The sequence below is a fragment of the Nicotiana tabacum genome, chromosome 16 (assembly GCF_000715075.1).
Source record: "Nicotiana tabacum cultivar K326 chromosome 16, ASM71507v2, whole genome shotgun sequence".
In the NCBI taxonomy this organism is placed as follows: Eukaryota; Viridiplantae; Streptophyta; class Magnoliopsida; order Solanales; family Solanaceae; genus Nicotiana; species Nicotiana tabacum.
This window is the reverse complement of record NC_134095.1, coordinates 81759034-81781219: the sequence shown is the minus strand read 5'-3', so window position 1 is coordinate 81781219 and position 22186 is coordinate 81759034. Positions and strand designations below refer to the sequence as shown.

At 37.2% G+C, this 22186-nt stretch overlaps 1 protein-coding gene and 1 long non-coding RNA gene across 2 annotated transcripts; one reads left to right on the top strand and one right to left on the bottom strand.

Moving 5' to 3' along the window:
• The first annotated feature begins 4782 nt into the window (after window positions 1-4782).
• Window positions 4783-13514, top strand: LOC142170720 (uncharacterized). Its single transcript, XR_012700127.1, has 4 exons — window positions 4783-9803; window positions 10638-10795; window positions 11437-11527; window positions 13231-13514. It is a non-coding gene; the product is annotated as an uncharacterized LOC142170720 (long non-coding RNA).
• Window positions 13515-16044: 2530 nt separating this feature from the next.
• Window positions 16045-20050, bottom strand: LOC107768681 (uncharacterized). The gene is made up of 2 exons (XM_016587824.2): window positions 16918-20050; window positions 16045-16646 (listed from the first exon to the last, which is right to left on the bottom strand). The coding sequence occupies exons 1-2, from the start codon at window positions 19739-19741 to the stop codon at window positions 16198-16200; spliced, it is 3273 nt and encodes a 1090-aa protein (XP_016443310.1). The 5' UTR covers window positions 19742-20050; the 3' UTR covers window positions 16045-16197.
• Between the last annotated feature and the right edge of the window lie 2136 nt (window positions 20051-22186).

Sequence of the window (22186 nt, the reverse complement as noted above, 5' to 3'; positions counted from 1 at the left end):
CTAGCACAAAGCCTTTAAGGGATAATACATAATTACCCATTGGGGTTGTACCAAAGTTCCTGTTGCACTCCTTAAAAATACGGGTGTCCTATGACCCCCTTGGTTTTATTTGAACTGTAATAAATACCACCTTTTGAGATAACCACCAGTTTCAAGAAAATCAGTGGATTACAAGCACCAATCAGCTTGTGCCACGTCATTTCTTTTTCATTATTTTTATTTTTATATTATTTTAATTTTATCTTTTTATATTTTTGCTTCTTCATTTTTTGGGACCTTCTTCTCCGACGAGCTCAGCCTCGCCGGAGATTTCTACCGGCAGAACTCCATTAAACCCAACCCACTTTCCCACATCTTCTCTTCTTCCCAAAACAAACCCATTAGAGACTCATCCTTCGCAAAACTCAGTCAATACACAACCCAAAACTCAGTCAATACCTTCGCAATGGAGCTCAAATATGAACTACGAACTCACCAACAGAGAATCAACACCCAAATATGAATTTGAACAAATACTCGCAAAATCGAAGAAACCCATTTCCTCGTCTTCACCGCAAATTAGTTTGAAATTTCTGACTAAAACTACCTCAAATCAGTTCCAATCAACTCCCAATTGTGGGTTCAGCTACGATTTATGTCTCCAGCAAGATTAGACCACACCCAATCGAGTTCGAACTCGCAATTTTGGACTTAGAGCGAAACCCCCCCAAATTTGGTACCATTGTTCATCGGTTTAAAATCTGATAGAGTTTCTTATAATTGTTTAATCTTTTAGAATTTTAATTTATGAGATTGAAGTGAGCTTTTATCATATTAATCTCCATTGTTTCAGGTGAAGAGCAAGTGAAGAAGAAGGAAAAAGAAAAGGAAAACTTAGAAAAAAATATAATAAGAAAAGTAGGGGAATACATTTTAAAAAAAGGGTGGCAAAATTAAATTTTTAACCTGTATTTTTTGTCTCCAACTCTCCTCAAGAGAGTATGTATCACTCTCTATGCCACATCAGTTTAAAAGGTGAAACTTTTTATATTTTGAAAAAATATAGGGAGTTATAGGACACCCGTATTTTTAAGGGGTGCAATTGGAACTTTGGTACAACCCCAATGGGGTAATTATGTGTATGGACCCGTAAAAAAAAAAATTCCTAAAACTTGGAATTTCGTGGTGCCAAATTAGGTTCATGTGTTAAAGATTATTGAGATCCTCCGCGGTTCGCAAGCTCGCCGCGGTTTGGACTTGTTGGGCTAAGCAGTGTGTTGGTGAGTTGAAGAAAATGTTTGGAAAATTCAGGGCAATTGTGCGGCCAAATCTGTGACTGCAGATCTAATATGCAAACCACAGAACCGCCGCTTAGTGAAGCAGGGATTTGAGTTGATTTTGGACCAAATGTGCGGTCCATTATGCGGTCGCATAATTACTATGCGTACCGCATAATCCATCACGAAACCCCATTCAAATTCTCAGAGGGGTGTTCTGCAGTGTATTATGCGACCACAGAACAGGTCCGCGGATCGCAGACCGAAGCAGAAAAATTTCCAACCTAAGGGCCAGAAGCATGCAACCGTTGATCCGTGTCGGGGCTCCAAATTTCTAAATTTTAAACCCGGTCCCATGTCGTTAAAACATATGTTATGGTTCATTTTGAGCATATTTCTGATGCTTTAGAGTGAGAGAAAAGAGTCCTAGAGTGAGAGAGTGATCTCCATCTAATTATTTGTTACAACCCATATTTTTGTACGTGAAAGTACGTCGTAAGTCCGTTGATGTAAGCTCGAAAATGAGATCCTCTTGGAAAGTATATAAAGTAATTTAATGGTGTTACATCCCATATTTTTTTTCAAGCCTTTGAGAGTTAATATTCAAGGATAAATATTTATAAGGGTACATGTTGTTACACCCCGTACTTCAGATGTTACTATCATTATAGGATTATCTAATGTAAACTCAAAAAGGATGAAATCCTTCTATAAGGACAAGAAAGGTTTGCCGAAGTGTTACACAAGTTAAGATGAATATGAGACTTGTTAATCATGATTTAAATGAGTTTAAAGACATGATATGACTATATATGATGTTTGAATATGAAGTATAAAGTTTGAGAAAAATCGGATTTAAGTTGCGGAAAAACCGACTAAGGATTTGCCTTGTAATGAAGTTTTTTTTAGTAATATATTTCGTGTGCTATATGAGATGTTTTTGGGACATATTATATACCAAATTGAAGGTCTGGAATGTAGTTTCCAACGCTCTTAACCGTTTGTTTATACGACATCCGGATAAAAAGATATAAGCGTTTGAAAAAAAGGCCAATGAGAGAGTGGCACGTGGCACCTTTTTGACTTTTAGAAAAGGGGATGTTTATCTCTCTGTCTCGTCTCTTACTTTGGTTTTCCAGAGAGCTCGACCATATAACACCCCTAAACTCATCCTCAAGTCCTCCATAAGGATTTTCAACGATACTATCATCCGAGGCACGAAATCACGAAGCAATAACACAAGAGCGATCCCCACGACGTAAGTATTGCTATATAACCTCTCTTTTTCTTTGTAGTTTGAAGTTAATAAAAATGCCTAATTTCTGGTTTCAAGATCTTAAATATCAAGTAAGGTTGATTAATTCATTTCATAATATTTAGAACTCACGGGACGGTGATCGGAAGCCGTGAGTTCGAGTTATTTGATTTGTAATGGACTGTTTTGTGGGCTGTTTCGTGTAGCTTTTGAGCTGCTATTTAATGGAATTTTTGGAGGGTAAATGGTGTGGAGAAACACCACATATTGGTGAAATAGTGGATTAGTCATTCTTTATAATACTTTCGGGGTGTTGGACACTACTATAGTCGTTGTTTCTGGTATGAATTGATTGGGGTATGTTGGGCTGTTGTAAGCTAAATATAACATGGATTTCGACTTGCATCTACTGTAGGAGGTAATTATATTGTGTTCCAACAAGTTCTTAAGGTTATATTGACATCGGTTGAGTTAAATGGATGAACTAGACATGAACTAGTGAATAAAGTTGCCAATTAAGAATAATTGGAGTTGTGGATCATTTTCTTTGTTATGGATATATGGTATAAGGCTGGAATTATTGATGAATGACTTCATTATCATGTTAATGATACTATTAAGTTAAAGTAAAAAGTCTATAAGGGATGATATGGGGTATACGAATTCCAATTGGAGCTTGTCGCTCGTCGTAAAATAGTTATGACTTGTTGTTGTTTTATGGTTTCTTGTTATTGATGATTATGTATTGCTGGATTTCTCTGGTAATTTTTGTGGGTATATTATATTGGAGGAGGCTCTTGTTACAGGGGAGATGCTGCCCGAATTTATATAAACGAGCTACAAGTTTAAGTTGCAGATTTAGCCTTTATTCAACACTGATTTTGAATCTCCTTATGTAATGGTGGATTGAGTTGAGTTGTATGAAGAGTAGCTTGGGAGGTATTAAGGACTCACCATGGTTAAGGTATGTTAAGGCACTTTCTTCTTTCTTTTGGCATGATCTAAATTGAAATGAACATAAACGATACACTATTTCATAATGAATCTACTCCTAGCAAATAAGGTTGTACATGTTGTTATTTCCGTACAAAGTTATTCTAAGAAAGTATGTATGATCCTTGAGTCCTAGTGAAGTTCATATTGATGGTATGATGTCCATAATGCTAATCAAAGGTGAAACGACCTTACGTCACTCTGAAAGGTTTAGAACGTGATTCCATGAGTCTAGCATGCATTATATATAATATCTATTTTGATCTACCGAGCCGCACTATAGTAGGTCGGGTACGACACCTATTGTGCAACCACTAATTAGTTGGATTTACCGAGCTCCACGTGGCCGGGTACGATTCTACCGAGCCTTATGATGGGCGGGTACGTTTTTATCGAGTCCTCTTTGAGGTCGGGTACAATATGATGATGATGATGATGCTTACAGAGACGTATGTTTTTAAAAGTTTATGTATATATATGTATTATGCACTTCATGTCAGTAGCTCCCAGAGGCACGCAGATGTTACAGGTTGTATATCCTCTATCTCTCTTTACATTAATGTTCTTGTTTATGCTTTCCTGCCTTACATACTCGGTACTTTATTTGTACTGACGTCCCTTTTGCCTGGGGACGCTGCGTTTCATGCCCGCAGGTCCCTATTGATAGGTTGACAGTCTTCCTAGTAGGCTATCAGCTCAGTGGAGGTGTTGGTGTACTCCACTTGCTCCGGAGTTGCCTATTTGGTCAGTATGCTTTGGATATGTATTGATTGGTATGGCAGACCCTGTCCCGACCTTTATGATTTTATGTACTCTTAGAGGCTTGTAGACAGATATCAGGTTTATGGATACGTGTATGGCCTTATTGGCCTATGTGTTGAGTTTACAAATGGTCATGTCGGCCTTATAGGCCTGTATGTCACATGTATAAGTTTGTATATCATATTGGATCGTCATATGTTGAGTATTCCCTTATGATTTATTCTTGCTATCTCATGACGGGTTTCTGGCTCATTTACTTAAGGTAGTATAATAAGAAAGATATGTTATGTTGGTACTCGATTGAGTAAGGCACCGGGTGCCCTTCACGGCTCTTCAGTTTGGGTCGTGACAAAAGTGGTATCAGAGCAGTTCTGTGCTAGGGAGTCTACAAGCCGTGTCTAGTAGAGTCTTGTTTATGGGTGTGTTGTGCACCACACTTATAAGCAGGAGGCTACGGGGCATTTAGGTCTATCACTCTTTCTTCTTACTCTAGATCGTGTTGTAGAGCTCAATTGTAAAAATTCAAACTTCTAAATTCTATTGTGTTCGTAATACAACGATACCTCATCCAAATAAATAGATGGTATGAGATTGAATGTGGTTGTGCAAGAGTTGAGTCAGAGGAACTCGATTTTGCATCATGCTTATGATGAGCAAATGTGGGGTCTTCAACAGATCATGTGTGTTCTAAGATGTGAAAGCTTCTTGATAAGGATCCCTAAGGCAAGAATATCTATCCACTCGTATGGTAAAAAGGAATAAGTGAATCGGAAAGTAGACACAAGTTTCAGCAAGTAAAACAAGCAAGATGATGAAGGGTATGAGGTACCTAGTTAATGAAGATTATCAGTATTTACAATTCAGGCAGAGAAATGTAAGTATGAGTGTTACCTTCAATATTAACGGTGATATATACAATTGACGACACTCATCTCAGTTTTGCCCTATGGGAGCTAACAAATATAGTTTAAAAGAAGAAGGTGATATCAAGATTCAACTCGGGTTAGAGTAACTCAAAATTATGGATGGATTGTTATCATTAATTAATATTGCCGAACGATAGCGCAAATGTGGTAATATATCTTCTTGTGAGACACCTAGATGGTGAACTTTAGAATAGTATAATCAGATATGAATACTAGAATATTCAAAAATTTCAGAAGATAGGCGGTGATATCCTAGAATAGGCAAATATTTACCTTAGTATGACTCCAGCCCCGAGTAAAGAAAAAAGAGAATGTTAGGCATTCCGAAGAGCCAGTGAGATGAAGAAAGGAGAGCTAAAAGGGAAAGAACATTTTGTCAGAGTTTTCAGAATAAAGTGAGATAAAGATATTATCCGGAGAATAAGAAGGGAGTAAATAAAGTATCATGAGTAAGATGTGATAAATGGATGATAACGGTAAATCAAAATATGACACAATGATAGAGTCCATAGTCAAGTGAAGGAAAATACAAGAGGTGACAGGCCTTGACGCAATAAAAGAGTATAAGCCATAAAGTTATATCCTTATTTCGAGAAATGAGTTGGTGCCTTCAACGTGATTACCAGGAGGAAAGGTTAGACCCCAGAGTAATAAAAATCAGTATGTGCTGGTGAACAAGATAATCTGAACATGAATTAGGGACTGAAGGATTTTATAATGGTTGATATCATGAGAATTTCAGAGATGACATTCCGACAATAATAGAATGGACAACAAAAGAATAACCTTTAAGGTTCGTTTAGGAAGATGCTTCCCTAAAGCAAGCACGTGGAGCAGAGTTAAGCTTAGGGAACTAAGTGTGCCAGTTACACTAAGTGTCGCCCTTATGCGTAATAAATTCGATTATCCCCGATATAGAGGGGTTACCGCAAGGCGAGTAAGATGTTAGTGAAGATGTGAAAAAATGGCAAGATGAAGAGGTAACTATGGAATAGTAAAGGAGGATTGAGGTAAAAGGGTGAAAGGAATGGGACAGAATCTATTCAGATCCTATAGATATGATATGACTCCAGAACATTATGCAAGTATGACACCGGAGAGAAGCTTTAAGTGTTGCACACCCGATGATGTTGATAAATAAGTGAAAATGAATACTTGCTACATAAGGAGTGAGCATGGGAGGTAACTTAAGACAAAGTAAATAACCAAAGAGAGATTACGAGGAATATAGATATGAGAATGGACCAATGAATAGTTTGTAGTTGATTCAGGAAAAGCCAAGTTATGGCTAGACAAAAGGTTATAAGCAAATCATGCAAGATAAACGTCGTGAATCCTAATCTAGTAAATTCAGTCTCGCAGATATGACGTCGTAACCTTGAGAAGTATTCAGATAAGAGTTGGATTACTAAAGGTACCGTATAAGTGTTACGGAAATAATGGAGAGTTCCACTAAGGAGACAATCAAAATTTGAGTTTAGAAGTAACCCTACGAGCACAAGGGCACGAAGGTATGTAACTAAGGATGTTTGTAGGCGAGTAAGAATATCAAAAATTCCTTCGGGTATACAGTATAACAAGATCATAACTTTACAAGATCCAGAAGGTCTCCTTAAGTACTACAAAGAAAGACTAGCTGAGGAAATAAGGAAGAAGACTTCAACTTAAGCATAACCGATCTAAAGAAGAAATGGTCTTGTAACAACAGTCTCACTACAATATGGTATACACTCCATAAGAAAGTGGCACCTATCGTGATTAATGAACGGGAAGTCAGAAGTGATATTTGAGATCATATGAGTTATAGGAAATTCAAGTATTGGTGGGCAATAAGATAAGCCAAGTATTCACGCAACAAGTGGCATTACGACCAGGAAAAGTGATTGCTTAGATTTAAAGAACGCTGAGAAGGCACGAAAGGAATTATTCAATCAATGACCCAGAGTTGGTTACGTTGTGAACGCACTTTAAGATTTCAGATTTATATCCATGACATTCATACAGCTATAAGAGACTCTAGTATAAGTAAAAGAAAGAATTAAGTCCACGTCACCGACAAAGACTTGAATTGTTAGAAGATTATATCATAGATGCTACATAGAGTCCATGAAAGGCTAATGTAATAGCTAATACCCTAAGCTGAAGATTGGAAGATAGCCTAAGCTTAATTAAAGGCTGATAAGGTAGAGGAAGCTCGAAAGTTACATCACGAGTCCGATTGTTAGACCCAGATGATTATAGAAATCGTGACTCAAACCATAACATGAGCACTTTTAATAGCAGAGGTATAAGAGGGATAGTACAACAACCATATTCTATAAAAGATCTACGATAAAGCAATTAGAAGAGTACTAGCCTCATAAGACGTTAATACGAAGCTCCTACCAGATTGTGTATGCACCAGGGTTGCAAGTATTATAGTAGAGCTTTAAGGTATGGATGTGAATTCCACTAATGTAGAAGGGAGGTTATTAAATTGATAGAAGATATGATGCGAGATTTAAAGGTAAGTATGGTAAACATGAGTGAGAAGGTGACAATAATAGGCAAGGTCTCAAGACTAAACCCGTCAAAACAAGAGGTTTAATGATTTCCATGAGCTATAGAAAGCTCGGTACACTTTGAATGAACTCAGAGGAGTATAAGAACATGAGCAATTAGAAAAGATGGAATACTGCCCTGGTAGTAGAATAAGGGTGTAATTGTGATAGTTAAGAGAATGACGTTTGGGCCTTCGATTAAGTAATGATTTAAAGAAAAGAGATTTCATGGATGGCACTGTATTAGAATGCCCCCATAAGATGAATACGTTAGGATGTTATGAAAATGCAGTTATTGAAGTATAGTATCGTCCCTAGGTGCATCAAGAAAATCACTTCAGATGTTCCCCAATGAGACGTGAGCCTTAGTGACAATGTATTACATCCGAGGCGATGGTTGGAGTTAGTGAAGGACTATGACGTTTATACTTTATATCATCCAGGGAAGGCGAATGTATTAGTCAACACCCTCAATCGTAGATCTATGTTTAGCCTATCATATTTACAGGCATAGAAGAGTGAGATAGCTTACGAGATTCATCTGCTAGCTAATCTTGGAATTCGATTACTAGATGCATGTGGTACCAGAGTTACTACTTAGGACATGAAAATCTCCTCTTTAGTAACTGAAGTGAAGGAATGCCAGTATGAAGATCATGTGCTAGATCATTATAGAGATACAACCCTTCAAAAGGAGAAGACACTACTTGAGATTACAGAAGATAGAGTCCTTAGATATCGAGGTCGATTATATGTTCCTAATGTGGCAGGGTTGCGCCAGCAGGTTATGGGACAAGCAATTAGAAAGTAACCTAGAGTTGTGTAGCACACCTCGATAATAATACCAAGGCTATAAAACGAAATATAGCAATAGTCGTACATTCAGCAAAGTACCAAGAGAAGAGCTTAAGTATACCTATATATGCCCAGAGGGACATCTTGTCATAGTTCAATATTTGTATTCACAAAGTGAAGCCAACAGATTGGCAAAAAGCTGGAGGAAAAAGGTGAGAAAAGTCGTGCATAAAAGGGCATAGTCTTGTAGGATACATCATAGAAGGTAGTCGAAGTTACGAGATCGGAAGAACTCCGTCCATAATTCGCGAGGTGAGAATAGGACTAAAGGGGGGAATGCCCTAGTTTCTAAATTTATTCATAGAACAATTGCCTAGATGACAAAGGACAATGTTAAAGTATTCATAAGAGCCATATGGTATGAGAATGAGAAGCGCATCAGTCAACATTCGAGGACGAATGTTCCAAAGAGGGGAATAATGTTACAACCCATATTTTTGTACGTGAAAGTACGTCGTAAGTCCGTTGATGTAAGCTCGAAAATGAGATCCTCTTGGAAAGTATATAAAGTAATTTAATGGTGTTACATCCCATATTTTTTTTCAAGCCTTTGAGAGTTAGTATTCAAGGATAAATGTTTATAAGGGTACATGTTGTTACACCCCGTACTTCAGATGTTACTATCATTATATAATTATCTAATGTAAACTCAAAAAGGATGAAATCCTTCTATAAGGACAAGAAAGGTTTGCCGAAGTGTTACGCAAGTTAAGATGATTATGAGACTTGTTAATCATGATTTAAATGAGTTTAAAGACATGATATGACTATATATGATGTTTGAATATGAAGTATAAAGTTTGAGAAAAATCGGATTTAAGTTGCGGAAAAACCGACTAAGGATTTGCCTTGTAATGAAGTTTTTTTTAGTAATATATTTTGTGTGCTATATGAGATGTTTTTGGGACATATTATATACCAAATTGAAGGTCTTGGAATGTAGTTTCCAAAGCTCTTAACCGTTTGTTTATACGACATCCGGATAAAAAGATATAAGCGTTTGAAAAAAAGGCCAATGAGAGAGTGGCAAGTGGCACCTTTTTGACTTTTAGAAAAGGGGATGTTTATCTCTCTGTCTCGTCTCTTACTTTGGTTTTCCATAGAGCTCGACCATATAACACCCCTAAACTCATCCTCAAGTCCTCCATATTTTCAACGATACTATCATCCGAGGCACGAAATCACGAAGTAATAACACAACAACGATCCCCACGACGTAAGTATTGCTATATAACCTCTCTTTTTCTTTGTAGTTTGAGTTTTGGAAGGTAGTTTGAAGTTAATAAAAATGCCTAATTTCTGGTTTCAAGATCTTAAATATCAAGTAAGGTTGATTAATTCATTTCATAATATTTAGAACTCACGGGACGGTGATCGGAAGCCGTGAGTTCGAGTTATTTGATTTGCAATGGACTGTTTTGTGGGCTGTTTCGTGTAGCTTTTGAGCTGTATATTTTGCTGCTATTTAATGGAGTTTTTGGAGGATAAATGGTGTGGAGAAACACCACATATTGGTGAAATAATGGATTAGTCATTCTTTATAATACTTTCGAGGTGTTGGACACTACTATAGTCGTTGTTTTTGGTATGAATTGATTGGGGTATGTTGGGCTGTTGTAAGTTAAATATAACATGGATTTCGACTTGCATCTACTATAGGAGGTAATTATATTGTGTTCCAACAAGTTCTTAAGGTTATATTGACATCGGTTGAGTTAAATGGATGAACTAGACATGAACTAGTGAATAAAGTTTCCAATTAAGAATAATTGGAGTTGTGGATCATTTTCTTTGTTATGGATATATGATATAAGGCTGGAATTACTGATGAATGACTTCATTATCATGTTAATGATACTATTAAGTTAAAGTAAAAAGTCTATAAGGGATGATATGGGGTATACGAATTCCAATTGGAGCTTGTCGCTCGTCGTAAAATAGTTATGACTTGTTGTTGTTTTATGGTGTCTTGTTATTGATGATTATGTATTTCTGGATTTCTCTGGTAATTTTTGTGGGTATATTATATTGGAGGAGGCTCTTGTTACAGGGGAGATGCTGCCCGAATTTATATAAACGAGCTACAAGTTTAAGTTGCAGATTTAGCCTTTGTTCAACACTGATTTTGAATCTCCTTATGTAATGGTGGATTGAGTTGAGTTGTTTGAAGAGTAGCTTGGGAGGTATTAAGGACTCACCATGGTTAAGGTATGTTAAGGCACTTTTTCTTTCTTTTGGCATGATCTAAATTGAAATGAACATAAACGATACACTATTTCATAATGAATCTACTCCTAGCAAATAAGGTTGTACATGTTGTTATTTCCGTACAAAGTTATTCTAAGAAGGTATGTATGATCCTAGAGTCCTAGTGAAGTTCATATTGATGGTATGATGTCCATAATGCTAATCAAAGGTGAAACGACCTTACGTCACTCTGAAAGGTTTAGAACGTGATTCCATGAGTCTAGCATGCATTATATATAATATCTATTTTGATCTACCGAGCTGCACTATAGTAGGACAGGTACGACACCTATTTTGCAACCACTGATTAGTTGGATTTACCGAGCTCCACGTGGCCGGGTACGTTTTTACCGAGTCCTCTTTGAGGCCGTGTACGATATGATGATGCCTACAGAGACGTATGTTTTTAAAAGTTTATGTATATATATGTATTATGCACTTCATGTCAGTAGCTCCCAGAGGCACGCAGATGTTACAGGTTGTATATCCTCTATCTCTCTTTACATTAATGTTCTTGTTTTTGCTTTCCTGCCTTACATACTCGGTACTTTATTTGTACTGACGTCCCCTTTTGCTTGGGACACTGCGTTTCATGCCCGCAGGTCCCGATTGATAGGTTGACAGTCTTCCTAGTAGGCTATCAGCTCAGCGGAGGTGTTGGTGCACTTCACTTGCTCCAGAGTTGCCTATTTGGTCAGTATGCTTTGGATATGTATTGATTGGTATGGCGGGCCCTGTCCCGACCTTTATGATTTTATGTACTCTTAGAGGTTTATAGACAGATATCAGGTTTATGGATACGTGTATGGCCTTATTGGCCTATGTGTTGAGTTTACAAATGGTCATGTCGTCCTTATAGACCTGTATGTCACATGTATAAGTTTGTATATCATGTTGGATCGTCATATGTTGAGTATTCCCTTATGATTTATTCTTGCTATCTCATGACGGGTTTCTGGCTCATTTACTTAAGATAGTGTAATAAGAAAGATATGTTATGTTGGCACTCGGTTGAGTTAGGCACCGGGTGCCCTTCACGGCCCTTCGGTTTGGATCGTGACATTATTCCTCAATTCTTGCACAAAAACTTGAAGATTGTCAAGTAAAGTTCACTAAGTTTTCACCTTAAAGGTAAGAATTTATGCCCTAGCTCTTAATTTCGAAATTTCTACTAAAATGGGTAATTAGCAAGATGGTTCATGGGCTGAGGGTTGTTTGTTTTGCATGTATGGGTGATAAAAGAATGTAGAAAGAATGTGAGCTAGAAATGGTAAAGGATGGGGTGTGAGTTGATAGAATCTTTCACAAAAAGGTCTTAAAAACATAATGCGCACCTAGTGCTTGATAATGTGCTCAAATGAGCTAGAGTCTTGATCATCCTTCTAATTCTTGAATCAACTTGTGACATTCCTACAATAGATTGAAGGTGCTAAGGGTTCGGGAATTTATTGTAGAACTTAAGGAAAGCTCTATTGAGGCATGTATAGCTAAAACCCCCTCTTCTTAGAAATTAAACCCCCTTGGTGTCCATGCAATTGGTGTAAGTTCCAAAATTGATTGATGAATAAATTGCTATTCCAAATGTGCTTGTGTTGCAAGAATATATGTGCAATATGTATTTCAATGCTCCCATTATGCTATCTTGTCATTTGAGGATGTGTTAAAGATATGGAATATGTGCTAAAATGCCTAGACTTCAAGTCGAGTTTGAATAAAGATTGTTATGCCAAAGTATGTGAAAGCCTCTATATACCTATGATCTGTAATTGCTCTCGTGTGTACTCAATATCTTAAATTGAAAGGCTTGTTTGTTGAAAATTATAATAATGTGAAATGTGGGAAAGAACTTGCATTATGAAATACGCCAAGAGCCAAGGTATAATATAACAATTGTGGTCACTAGGGCCGATGACTTGATATATGTGAAAGAAATATGAAATGAGAGGATCGATGGAAAATGGTAATATCTTGGGTGAGACGGCCTAGCCGATCGGGCCGTGATCGGACGCCATGCCGCATATATGGTGGTAGTGTGCTGGAAACTGAAATTGAAAATTGAAACTGGAATTGTGATTGTGGTGAATGTCTCCAATGAGACGACCTAGCCGATCGGGTTGTGATCGGACTCCGTATAAAAGTACGGTGGTATTGTGAATGATGAGGTATAGATACTAATGATGTCCCAATTTAAAGCTATGGAAAATTCACTTGAAAGCTTATGTGATCCTTAAATTTGGTGCTGTGGTGTTGTTTAAGGCCTTTATTGAGTTTATGATTACTTCCTTCGTGTATTATTATTCTTTCTAAGGAGATGGTATTTAGTTATACATACTAGTACCATTCAACGGTACTAACGTCGCTTTTGCCGGGGACGCTGCGTCTTAAATGGAATGCAGGTGATTCCGTAGCGGGCATTGCTGACCAGCGTTAGCTGTACATCATCCTCTTCCGGCAGTATTGGTGAGCCCTATTTCATTTTGGGGTTATGCATCTTTTGTCCATATTTCACCATGTTCTGAGGTACTGCCGGGGCCTTGTTGCCGGCGTTGTTATGACTCACTTTTGTATCTTTAGAGGCTCCGTAGATACTATGTGGGTTGTATATGGGTATTGGAAGGGTCAGTGGATTGTGTTGTGTTTTGGACCCTTGTTCCTTCAAATTGTAAAGTGTATGTAATTTTACAAACATACCAATGATGTAACAAATGAATCGATTTGGAAACGTTTACAAATCTTCCTATTGTATAATTAATAATAACCTGTTTTCTTGATCATAATGAGTTGGTAGAAAGTGTCTAATAGGCTTGCTAGGTCGGATTCACTCGGTTGAGCGCCGGTCGCGCCTCCCGAGGTTGGGGCGTGACATTATGTATTATCCCAAGCCTTTAACTTTTATTATTTTATGCTGATTGTTATGTTTGAAGCAGATGCTCTTGCTTAATGTGTTCTTCTTTATGTTGCTGTGACTAAGTACTGGTACTGTACCCACAAACACTAATTATTATTGAATCCTTACTTAATAAATATTCTCACTAAGGTAGTAAAAGAAACAACAGGCTCCAAGTTTTGTGATGTGATACTTTGAGATTTCCCTATGAGGATGGAATGCATAATGCTAGCCTATCTTGAGAGTTGTTCGTGTTACTGATTTTTGAATTATTCTTTTTGCTTTCCTTCATTCTTTGCACTTCCTCTACATCTAACACACTTGTTTTTTAGTGCTCACTGTAGATCCTTATATCTGCCAACCTTTGTCCTTTCCTCTTTGTGCACATGTAGCTTGTGCCTATCTTGCCTTCTATGTGCCAGTCTGGGGTTGAAAGCAAGTGGCGTACGGTTGATCACTTTTCTTGAGAATGAAAGCCAATTTTTTGGATCATCTACCCTCCAATTTTACTATGATAAGATGGATAACATATTAGGGAGAGATGCTTTACTGATTATAGACAAAAGAAACCACAGAATGTGAAATTTAGCTTTAAGCTTTAAGCTGATAGTCATTTTTAAAGAGGATTTTCTAAGGCTATGGTTTACATCATCCAAATTTACATACTTTGTTGATGCATCATTTTCATGCATCAAGCACAAACCTAAATGATGCTATAGTACTTTATGCTGATTGTCATGTTTACAGATCTTCGAAACTTGTGATTTCTATCATCCACAAGTTTCATTGTATCGCAATGTACCTTTATCTTGACTAAATACTCATATCGTACTTGTTTTCATAGGACAGAATGCTATTCTGTTTTGGAAGCTTATCAATATACAAGACTCATACCTACCTATTATTACAGAGTAGCTAACTAGTTCCATTTGTTGGTCTGTATTATTAAAAATGACTCAAAATTTCTATTTGGCGTTGGCTATATGAATCCTTAGTATCCATTTCGCTCTATTTGAGCCTATTTCATTCCAATACTCAGTAATATCTTCAAGTCAGATTATTTTCATCTGTTATCGAAAGTGATAATAGAGAAGTGATTCAAAATAACTGTTTTCATTGCAGCAACGAGTAGTTACTAATCAAATGCTGGGAATAAGTAGAATCCTGATTTCAATAGAACATTTTGATTAAATACCTTATGTTCTCAAAGTGGTTCTATAGAAAGTTGATACATAATATATGTTTCCTCAGAATTTGAAGCTTGAAACCTACTTGTGGGCCTAAAAAGGTTTGCTATCACATGGCTAAAAAGCAATGTACCTTTCAAGAACATGGTGAGCTATTGCTTCTTCATCTTTTGTGAAAACGACTTTAAAAGAATTGGTAGGGAATGATGGTCCCTTCGTTTCCCCATAATTACATGTTTCTTTTTACATACAGCCAACCAAGATCTTGTCACAACCATGCCTTTTTAGCATCCCCATATCACCCCCACACAAACTACAAAATGGATTCAGAGTTACCAATTTATCTGCAGGGCCCCAGTTTGGAAATGAAACTGCACTTGCTGCTACCTTAGTACCTTCTATCATTGATATCTGTTTCCTAATCTTTAATCATCACATATTTATGCTTCTCAGATAATCAATTTTTTATTCTGTATAACAATGACGTTCGGGCCAGCTTGTGACCTCTGCTATTTCACAGGGTACTAGCTACCTCTCACCAATGCTGGTACCGGGTAACTATGTCCACCAAGCGTTGGGCATATGCGGAAAAACCACCTAGCTTTTTTTTTTTTGTCTCTGCTAGGATTTGAATGCTGATTTACCATTATTTTCACCCATTTTATTGATGGTCGGCCACACACTTGGTGCCTCATGTAATTTATCGTCAAGCTTTAATATTGATTTTTGTCATTTCAATGAGGATCCCCTAAGGACTATTTATTGCAGAGGAAGATTGTTGCTGTACTTTTTACTCTCTTAATTTTCACTTAATCATTATAAACTAAATTAGCCTTAAGATATATGTTAGATCTAAGGGCTGGATATGTTGCCCTCTTTTCTTTCGTTTGTTTAATTGAATAGTTGCAGGGACCACTTCTTAAAGATTTCTTCTATGATAGTTCGAGCTGTGGAATCAGTCATTGATGCTTGCATTAGGGTAGATTGCCTACAACACACCTCTTTGGGGTGCGGCCATTCCCTGGACCCTGCGTGAACGCAGAATACTTCGTACACGGGTCTACCCTTTTTCTACAGTTGCAAAAATTGAAAGGAAAATAAATGATCCTTCTTCATTCAAACCAAAACACAAGAAGTTTGTAGAGTAGAAGGTTGCAATGTGATCAAATAAGTAATGTTCTTTTTGTTTTTTAAATGAATGCTGATGCACATTAATAATTTATACATCTTTATTAGTTACTTGAAATAATCAACTAGCTAGAACTACGCAAAGACCGAGTTAACTACTGTCATTGAGGAGGTGATCTGATGAGAGGTTCAGATGAACCAGAGAAACTAGGACATTGCACTGCTGCTTTAGGATTCGATACCGATCCTTTTCCTAGATGATTAGGCTTCTCGAAATCTTCATTTTCGTGCCTAATTTCCGTTAGCATTGCCGCTACATCCTTCATTGTTGGTCTTTCATCCGGGCACGGATTAACACAAAGTAGTGCCACCCCAAGAACTTGTAGCATCTCCTGAGTTTGTGTACCAGACCTTAAAAGTAATTGCTGATCAAGAATTGTTGTGAATTCCTTGTGTTTTACTCTTAGCTCCTGATTTACCCAAGTAACAATGTGGACACCTTCTGGTATCCGTGAATCGGTTGGTTCCATCCCTGTTAGGACCTCAAGAAGCACAATACCATAGCTATAGACATCACTCTTCTCAGTTACTCTGAGACTATATCCATATTCTGCAATGTGGGACCAAAATATTTAGAATGCTGTCCAAATTTAGTACTCATACCCAATTTATACCCACCATATGCCTGTGCACAGAGAATTTCGGGGGGGGGGGGGGGGGTGTACAAGACTAATATAGTGAGATTAAAGTGTTTTTTAAAGCTAACATTCAAGAGTACTAGCATAATGTTACTCAAAATGTTGAGTGCTTCGTAAAGTTATATTGAGCTATTTCAAGAGGTTAAATATATTTTCCGTTTAAATTTGAGAAAATGTACTTACCAGGAGCTATATATCCATAGGAACCAGCTATTATGGTGGAAGCTCTTGAAGTATCTGATGATGTATTTAAGAGCTTTGCAAGTCCAAAATCTGCAAGAAAAGCTTCAAACTGTGGACCAACCAAAATGTTATTGGCCTTGATATCGCGATGGACTATAGGAGGAATACAGTCATGGTGAAGATAAGCTAAACCCTGAGCTGTTCCTAGTATGATATTATACCTAGCATCCCAATCCAGAAAGACCCTCTTCTCATGTAGCAGTCCTGCTAAACTCCCATTACTAATGTAATCAAACAAGAGTAATCTTGTTTTGCCATTATTACAGCATCCCAAAAGCCTCACTATGTTTTTGTGCCTGATTGATCCCAGTGTTCTAACTTCTGCAGAAAAAAAATCCCTCTGTGGAACCTCGCCAACCTTCTTAGGCAGTAGTTTCTTCACCGCGATCACCTGTCCTGACGGAGTTTCAACACGATAAACAAAACTGGAGCAACCCTTTCCAACAATGTTAGATTCACTAAGTCTTGGCACTACATCATTTACAGAGAAGCTAAGCTTTCGGAATGGGATAAATTCCCACTCCAAACCATTTTCTTCATCGTCTTTCTGGCATATCTCTCCTTGAGTTCGGATAAATATGGCAATACAAGCTGTCAAAATTAGCATGGCCATGAAAATGCTGAGTACAATAGCAATGGTGATCCTTCTTATGGATTTTAATCCATGATGATTTCCACTTAAATGACATGCATCTCTGTTCGTGCAGAGCGCTTGATTACCAATAAAAACACTGGTAGGAAGATCATGAAAGAATTTGGTGTTAGGAAGAACCCCAGAGAAGTTATTGTAAGAAACATTTAGAGAAACAAGGTTGTCAAGGTTACTGAGTACTCTAAGACTTCCTGTCAACATGTTATTAGAGATATCCATGCTGGCTAACTTGGAAAAATTTGAGAAACTTTCAGGAACCGGTCCGGTCAAAAAATTCCGACTTAAATTTAATAGAATATCTAGTCCTTGCAGGTGACCAATCTCCATAGGGATTAAGCCTGTGAGTCTGTTGTTGCTCAAATCCACCAGCTGCAAATCCTCACAAAGTCCAAGTGATTTGGGAACAGTTCCGTCTACGTTGTTTCCATTCAGTATGAGCTTGTTCAGTGATGTGAGTTTCCCTACATCTTCTGGAATGTTGCCTGATATTCTGTTCATGGAAAGATCTAATACATTAAGAGCAGTGAGAGACACAAAAGAGGAAGGAATTGTTCCTTGAAGCTTGTTTCCATGAAGATCAATCATTTCTAGCTGTCTACAGTTGCCAATAGCCGGAGGAATTGATCCAGTGAATTGATTTTCGGACAATTCAAGAAAACTCAAACTCGGTAGCTGACCTATTTCTGGAGGAATTTGACCATCGAGCCTGTTTGATCCGAGGCGTAATCTGGATAAGCTTGTGCAATTTCCAATATCAGGTGGAATTCCACCAGATAGAACATTTGATATCAGCAGCAGCTTAGTTAAGTTCCTGAGATTGAATAAAGTTTTCGGAATTGACCCTGTAAGGAAATTGTGAGAAAGATCCAAAGACTGAAGTTTCCTACAATCGGCCAGCTCAGTTGGAATGCTCTCGTGCAGTTGATTCTGCCACGCGAAAAACAGATTTAGTTCCTTCAGATTCCCAATGGTAGGTGGGATCACACCTGAAAAATTATTGTTGTCCAATTCAAGTTGCTTCAAGCTGGAAAAGTTGCCAATATAGTATGGGATTTCACCAGAAATGCTGTTATCTGATAATAGAAGCTCCTCCAATGTGCCTAAGTTTTCGAAAGACGGAGGAATTTCTCCAGATAAATAGTTCAAAGAGAAATCAATAACTTTCAAACTTGAACAGTTTCCAAGATTTCCTGGAATTTCCCCTCTCAGATTGTTCTGCCAAAGCAAAACCTTCTTAAGATTCTTCAGCTGACCAAGTTCACTGGGAATTTCTCCTGAGATTTGATTCTCATAGATAAACAATTCCTCTAAAGCAGTGCAGTTCCCTATTTGTGGAGGGATTACACCAGTCAGATTTGCTGTGTAAACTGCAAGAGTCTGCAGCTTCTTGAGTTCACCTATACTATGTGGAATCTGACCCGAAACACCGGTATCTGCAAGTCCTAAAATGACCAACTCTTTGCAGTTTGATATCTGCATTGGGATTTCTCCTTGAATTCCCTCGTTCCCACCTGCACGAAAGACTTCAAGAGTCGTTAACTGACCGATTTCTTCAGGTATCTTTCCGGAAAGCTGGTTATCAAAGAGCTCAAGCTGCTGCAATTCTGAGAAACTTCCTATCTCCTTTGGTATATGACCTTGAAGGAAATTGGAACTCAATGAAAGTTGCTTCAGTTGTGATAATCTTCCTATTTCAGGTGGAATACTTCCTGTTAGAGCATTAAAACTGAGATCTAAAATTTCCAGAGATGATGACAAGTTTCCAATAGAAGTTGGAATTTCACCACTGAGGTTACAATTTGAGAGGACTAGCACTTTGAGGAAAGGAAAAGAAAGAACTTGAGTTGGAAATGTTGTGGGAAGATGAATGGACCTGATCTTGATATCTGAAACAAAGCCATTGCTGGTGCATTGGATATAATCCCATTTGCATGGATTTTCATGGCTTGGATTCCAAGAAGAGAAGGATGTAGCAGAAGAAGAAGAAGAGTTAAAAGTGGAAAGCCATGACATTAAAGAAAGCCCTTCTTGATTTAAACCCGAAATGGCAGTAGGGAATAAAGATATGTTCAGAAACAAGAAGAATAAGGTGATTGTTAGTTTGGTTGACATGATTATAATGCTGATGAAAGTCTGTATGTACTCTGCTCTACTGTACTTCTATGTCAACTTCTTCTTGCCAAATGCAGTCATTAAAGTTTATCTGCAATGATTTCCTTATCATGGTTACTGGTGTTGGAAAGGCCACCAGAATTTTGCAGGAATTATTATGCAAAAGAAATGGAATTTTCAGAAATTGTTTTCCTGAAAATATACCTGTCTTCAACTAGATTCATTGTCAAGATTGACACTTGACAGTGTAGGACAGGGTTGGGATAGAGAAGTATTATTGCAGTGATGGTTTGGAAGATTTTGTTTGTACAAATATACCTTCTTGCTGTTTATTGTCTATATGTAATGTGATAAGTTGTTGTCTCCACACATGGCTACTTTTTGCTATTATACCCTTCATTTCTTCAAGCTTTTGAACCTCATCCTCTCCTCTATACACTAATATCTTATCTCCTTGATAATGGGTGGCAATTTGAGCCGAAACTCATCCAAACCATTCTGAGATTAATTGGTTGTGCTACAAATATTTTAGTTCATTGATTTATTTGGGCTGAGCTCAAGTTAATCCATCATTTTTTATAACCTATTCTGACCCATGAAGTAGCCCAAATACAACTCATGAGGCTCACCCAAAACAAAGATATTTCAACCCAACTTGTCTGGAAAATTTAGTTGCCCATCATTAGTTTGTGTATCTAAGTTTAAAAATGAGAATCAAGGTATTTAAGTTTTAATATAAATATGAATAATTTTTGTAATTGAGTTGTGGTGAAATTTACTTATTTAGAAATAACATAAAAGATATTTTTCAACTTACAAATTTTAAATACTAATTTGTTATTTAAGAAAATATATTTTGATTTTCAAAATAGTAATAGTATTTTTTTTACCTTTTATACATAGATGTATAAAAGGCAAAATATTTTGTTTATGCAAGATGGGCATGGTTCTAAACATGGGTCAAGTTGGGTAGATTAGGCTATGACCCATTGTTTAAGCCAGCCAAGTGCACTTTGGGCTGCATTGAGCAATGACTCATTAATTGATCTAATCCATCTTGACCTGCCCAAATTCAGCCCAACCCGCCCATTTTTGCCACCCCTATTAAAGCCTAATAGTGTGGAACTTTATCTTTTATTATTATTTCAATTTCTTATTGGTAATTTGTTTTTTTGTTTTTTTTGTATACATCAAGACTACTTCCTCCGGTCTTAAAATATGGAGTAATAGTTTCGGCAAAATAATTTTGTATCAAATATTTGACGTTTTAGAAAGACAAGTCATGTATTACCCTCTTTGCTAAATCTACCGCTATTGTTTTAATTAGTGGAGTATTAATTGAGAGAGATGAGATAAAGCGTAGTTTAGATAAATACTAAGATTATTAAATAGTTTTTTAGGAGGTTGCAAAAACAAAAATTTGAAACGAAAGTAGTGTTTGTGAGGGAACCTCTCATAATTGGAGATGTCATGCTCAATTACATAGAAGAGAGAGTTATAATGTATCTACGTTCAATTGGAAAACATAAAAGTTTGCCGACTTCAAGATGTATTTTGTGTCTTTTTCCTTAAGGCCCCACTTTGGTGAGACAAGTGCTTAGCACAACTAATCCTTCATTAAGGGACTAAGAATCCAATAATCAGGATTTTATCTTGAGTTGAAGTGTCTAATTACTAAAACTACCGAGAAGGACACGTCACCACTATGAAGATATGCATTTCAGGCCATATCCTTATTGATGGACATGTATATAATTCAATAATTATAAGAAGCTCACTAAATCTTTTTTTCTTTTTTCTTATAAAAAGCTGTCCCTACCATCTTGGGGGCAACCATCCCTCAACAAAGTGTAAAAGCCCATTCTTTTTCCCATTCATGAACCTTCCCAATAAACCATATATGAACCAAAGGCATGACTTTTTTTCAACATCTCATTGCTCCCCTTTCTACACCATTCTTTAACAATGAGATCCATTTTAGCCAATCTGTTACATAGATAATTGAGATTAATTATTTCTTTGGATCTAATATTTTCAGCGCTTTTCGCTTTTCGCATTTCGCATCCCCACGATATGGAAAAAAATCTATCCTACGACGACGTATCGTGATGCTCTAAACGAGATTCTATTGTTTGGCACCGGATATCATATTGTTCGAGGAACCTTAGATGTTTGTCAAAATAACACGAGCTAGTCAGTTTTTGGACTGATAATTGAAAAATAGTCAGTATTTGTAAAATCATTAAAAAATAGCACTATGATGCAACACGAAAAATTCCAGCATACTGAAGATTTTGGATCACCTGTGTATGGACTTCCAGCATATTATGTTGGAACTCCAGCACACGGAACACGGAAAGTTCCAGCATAATATACTGGAGATTGGAGCATCTGTGTATAAACTTCCAGCATATTATGTTGGAACTCCAGCATATTATGAACTGC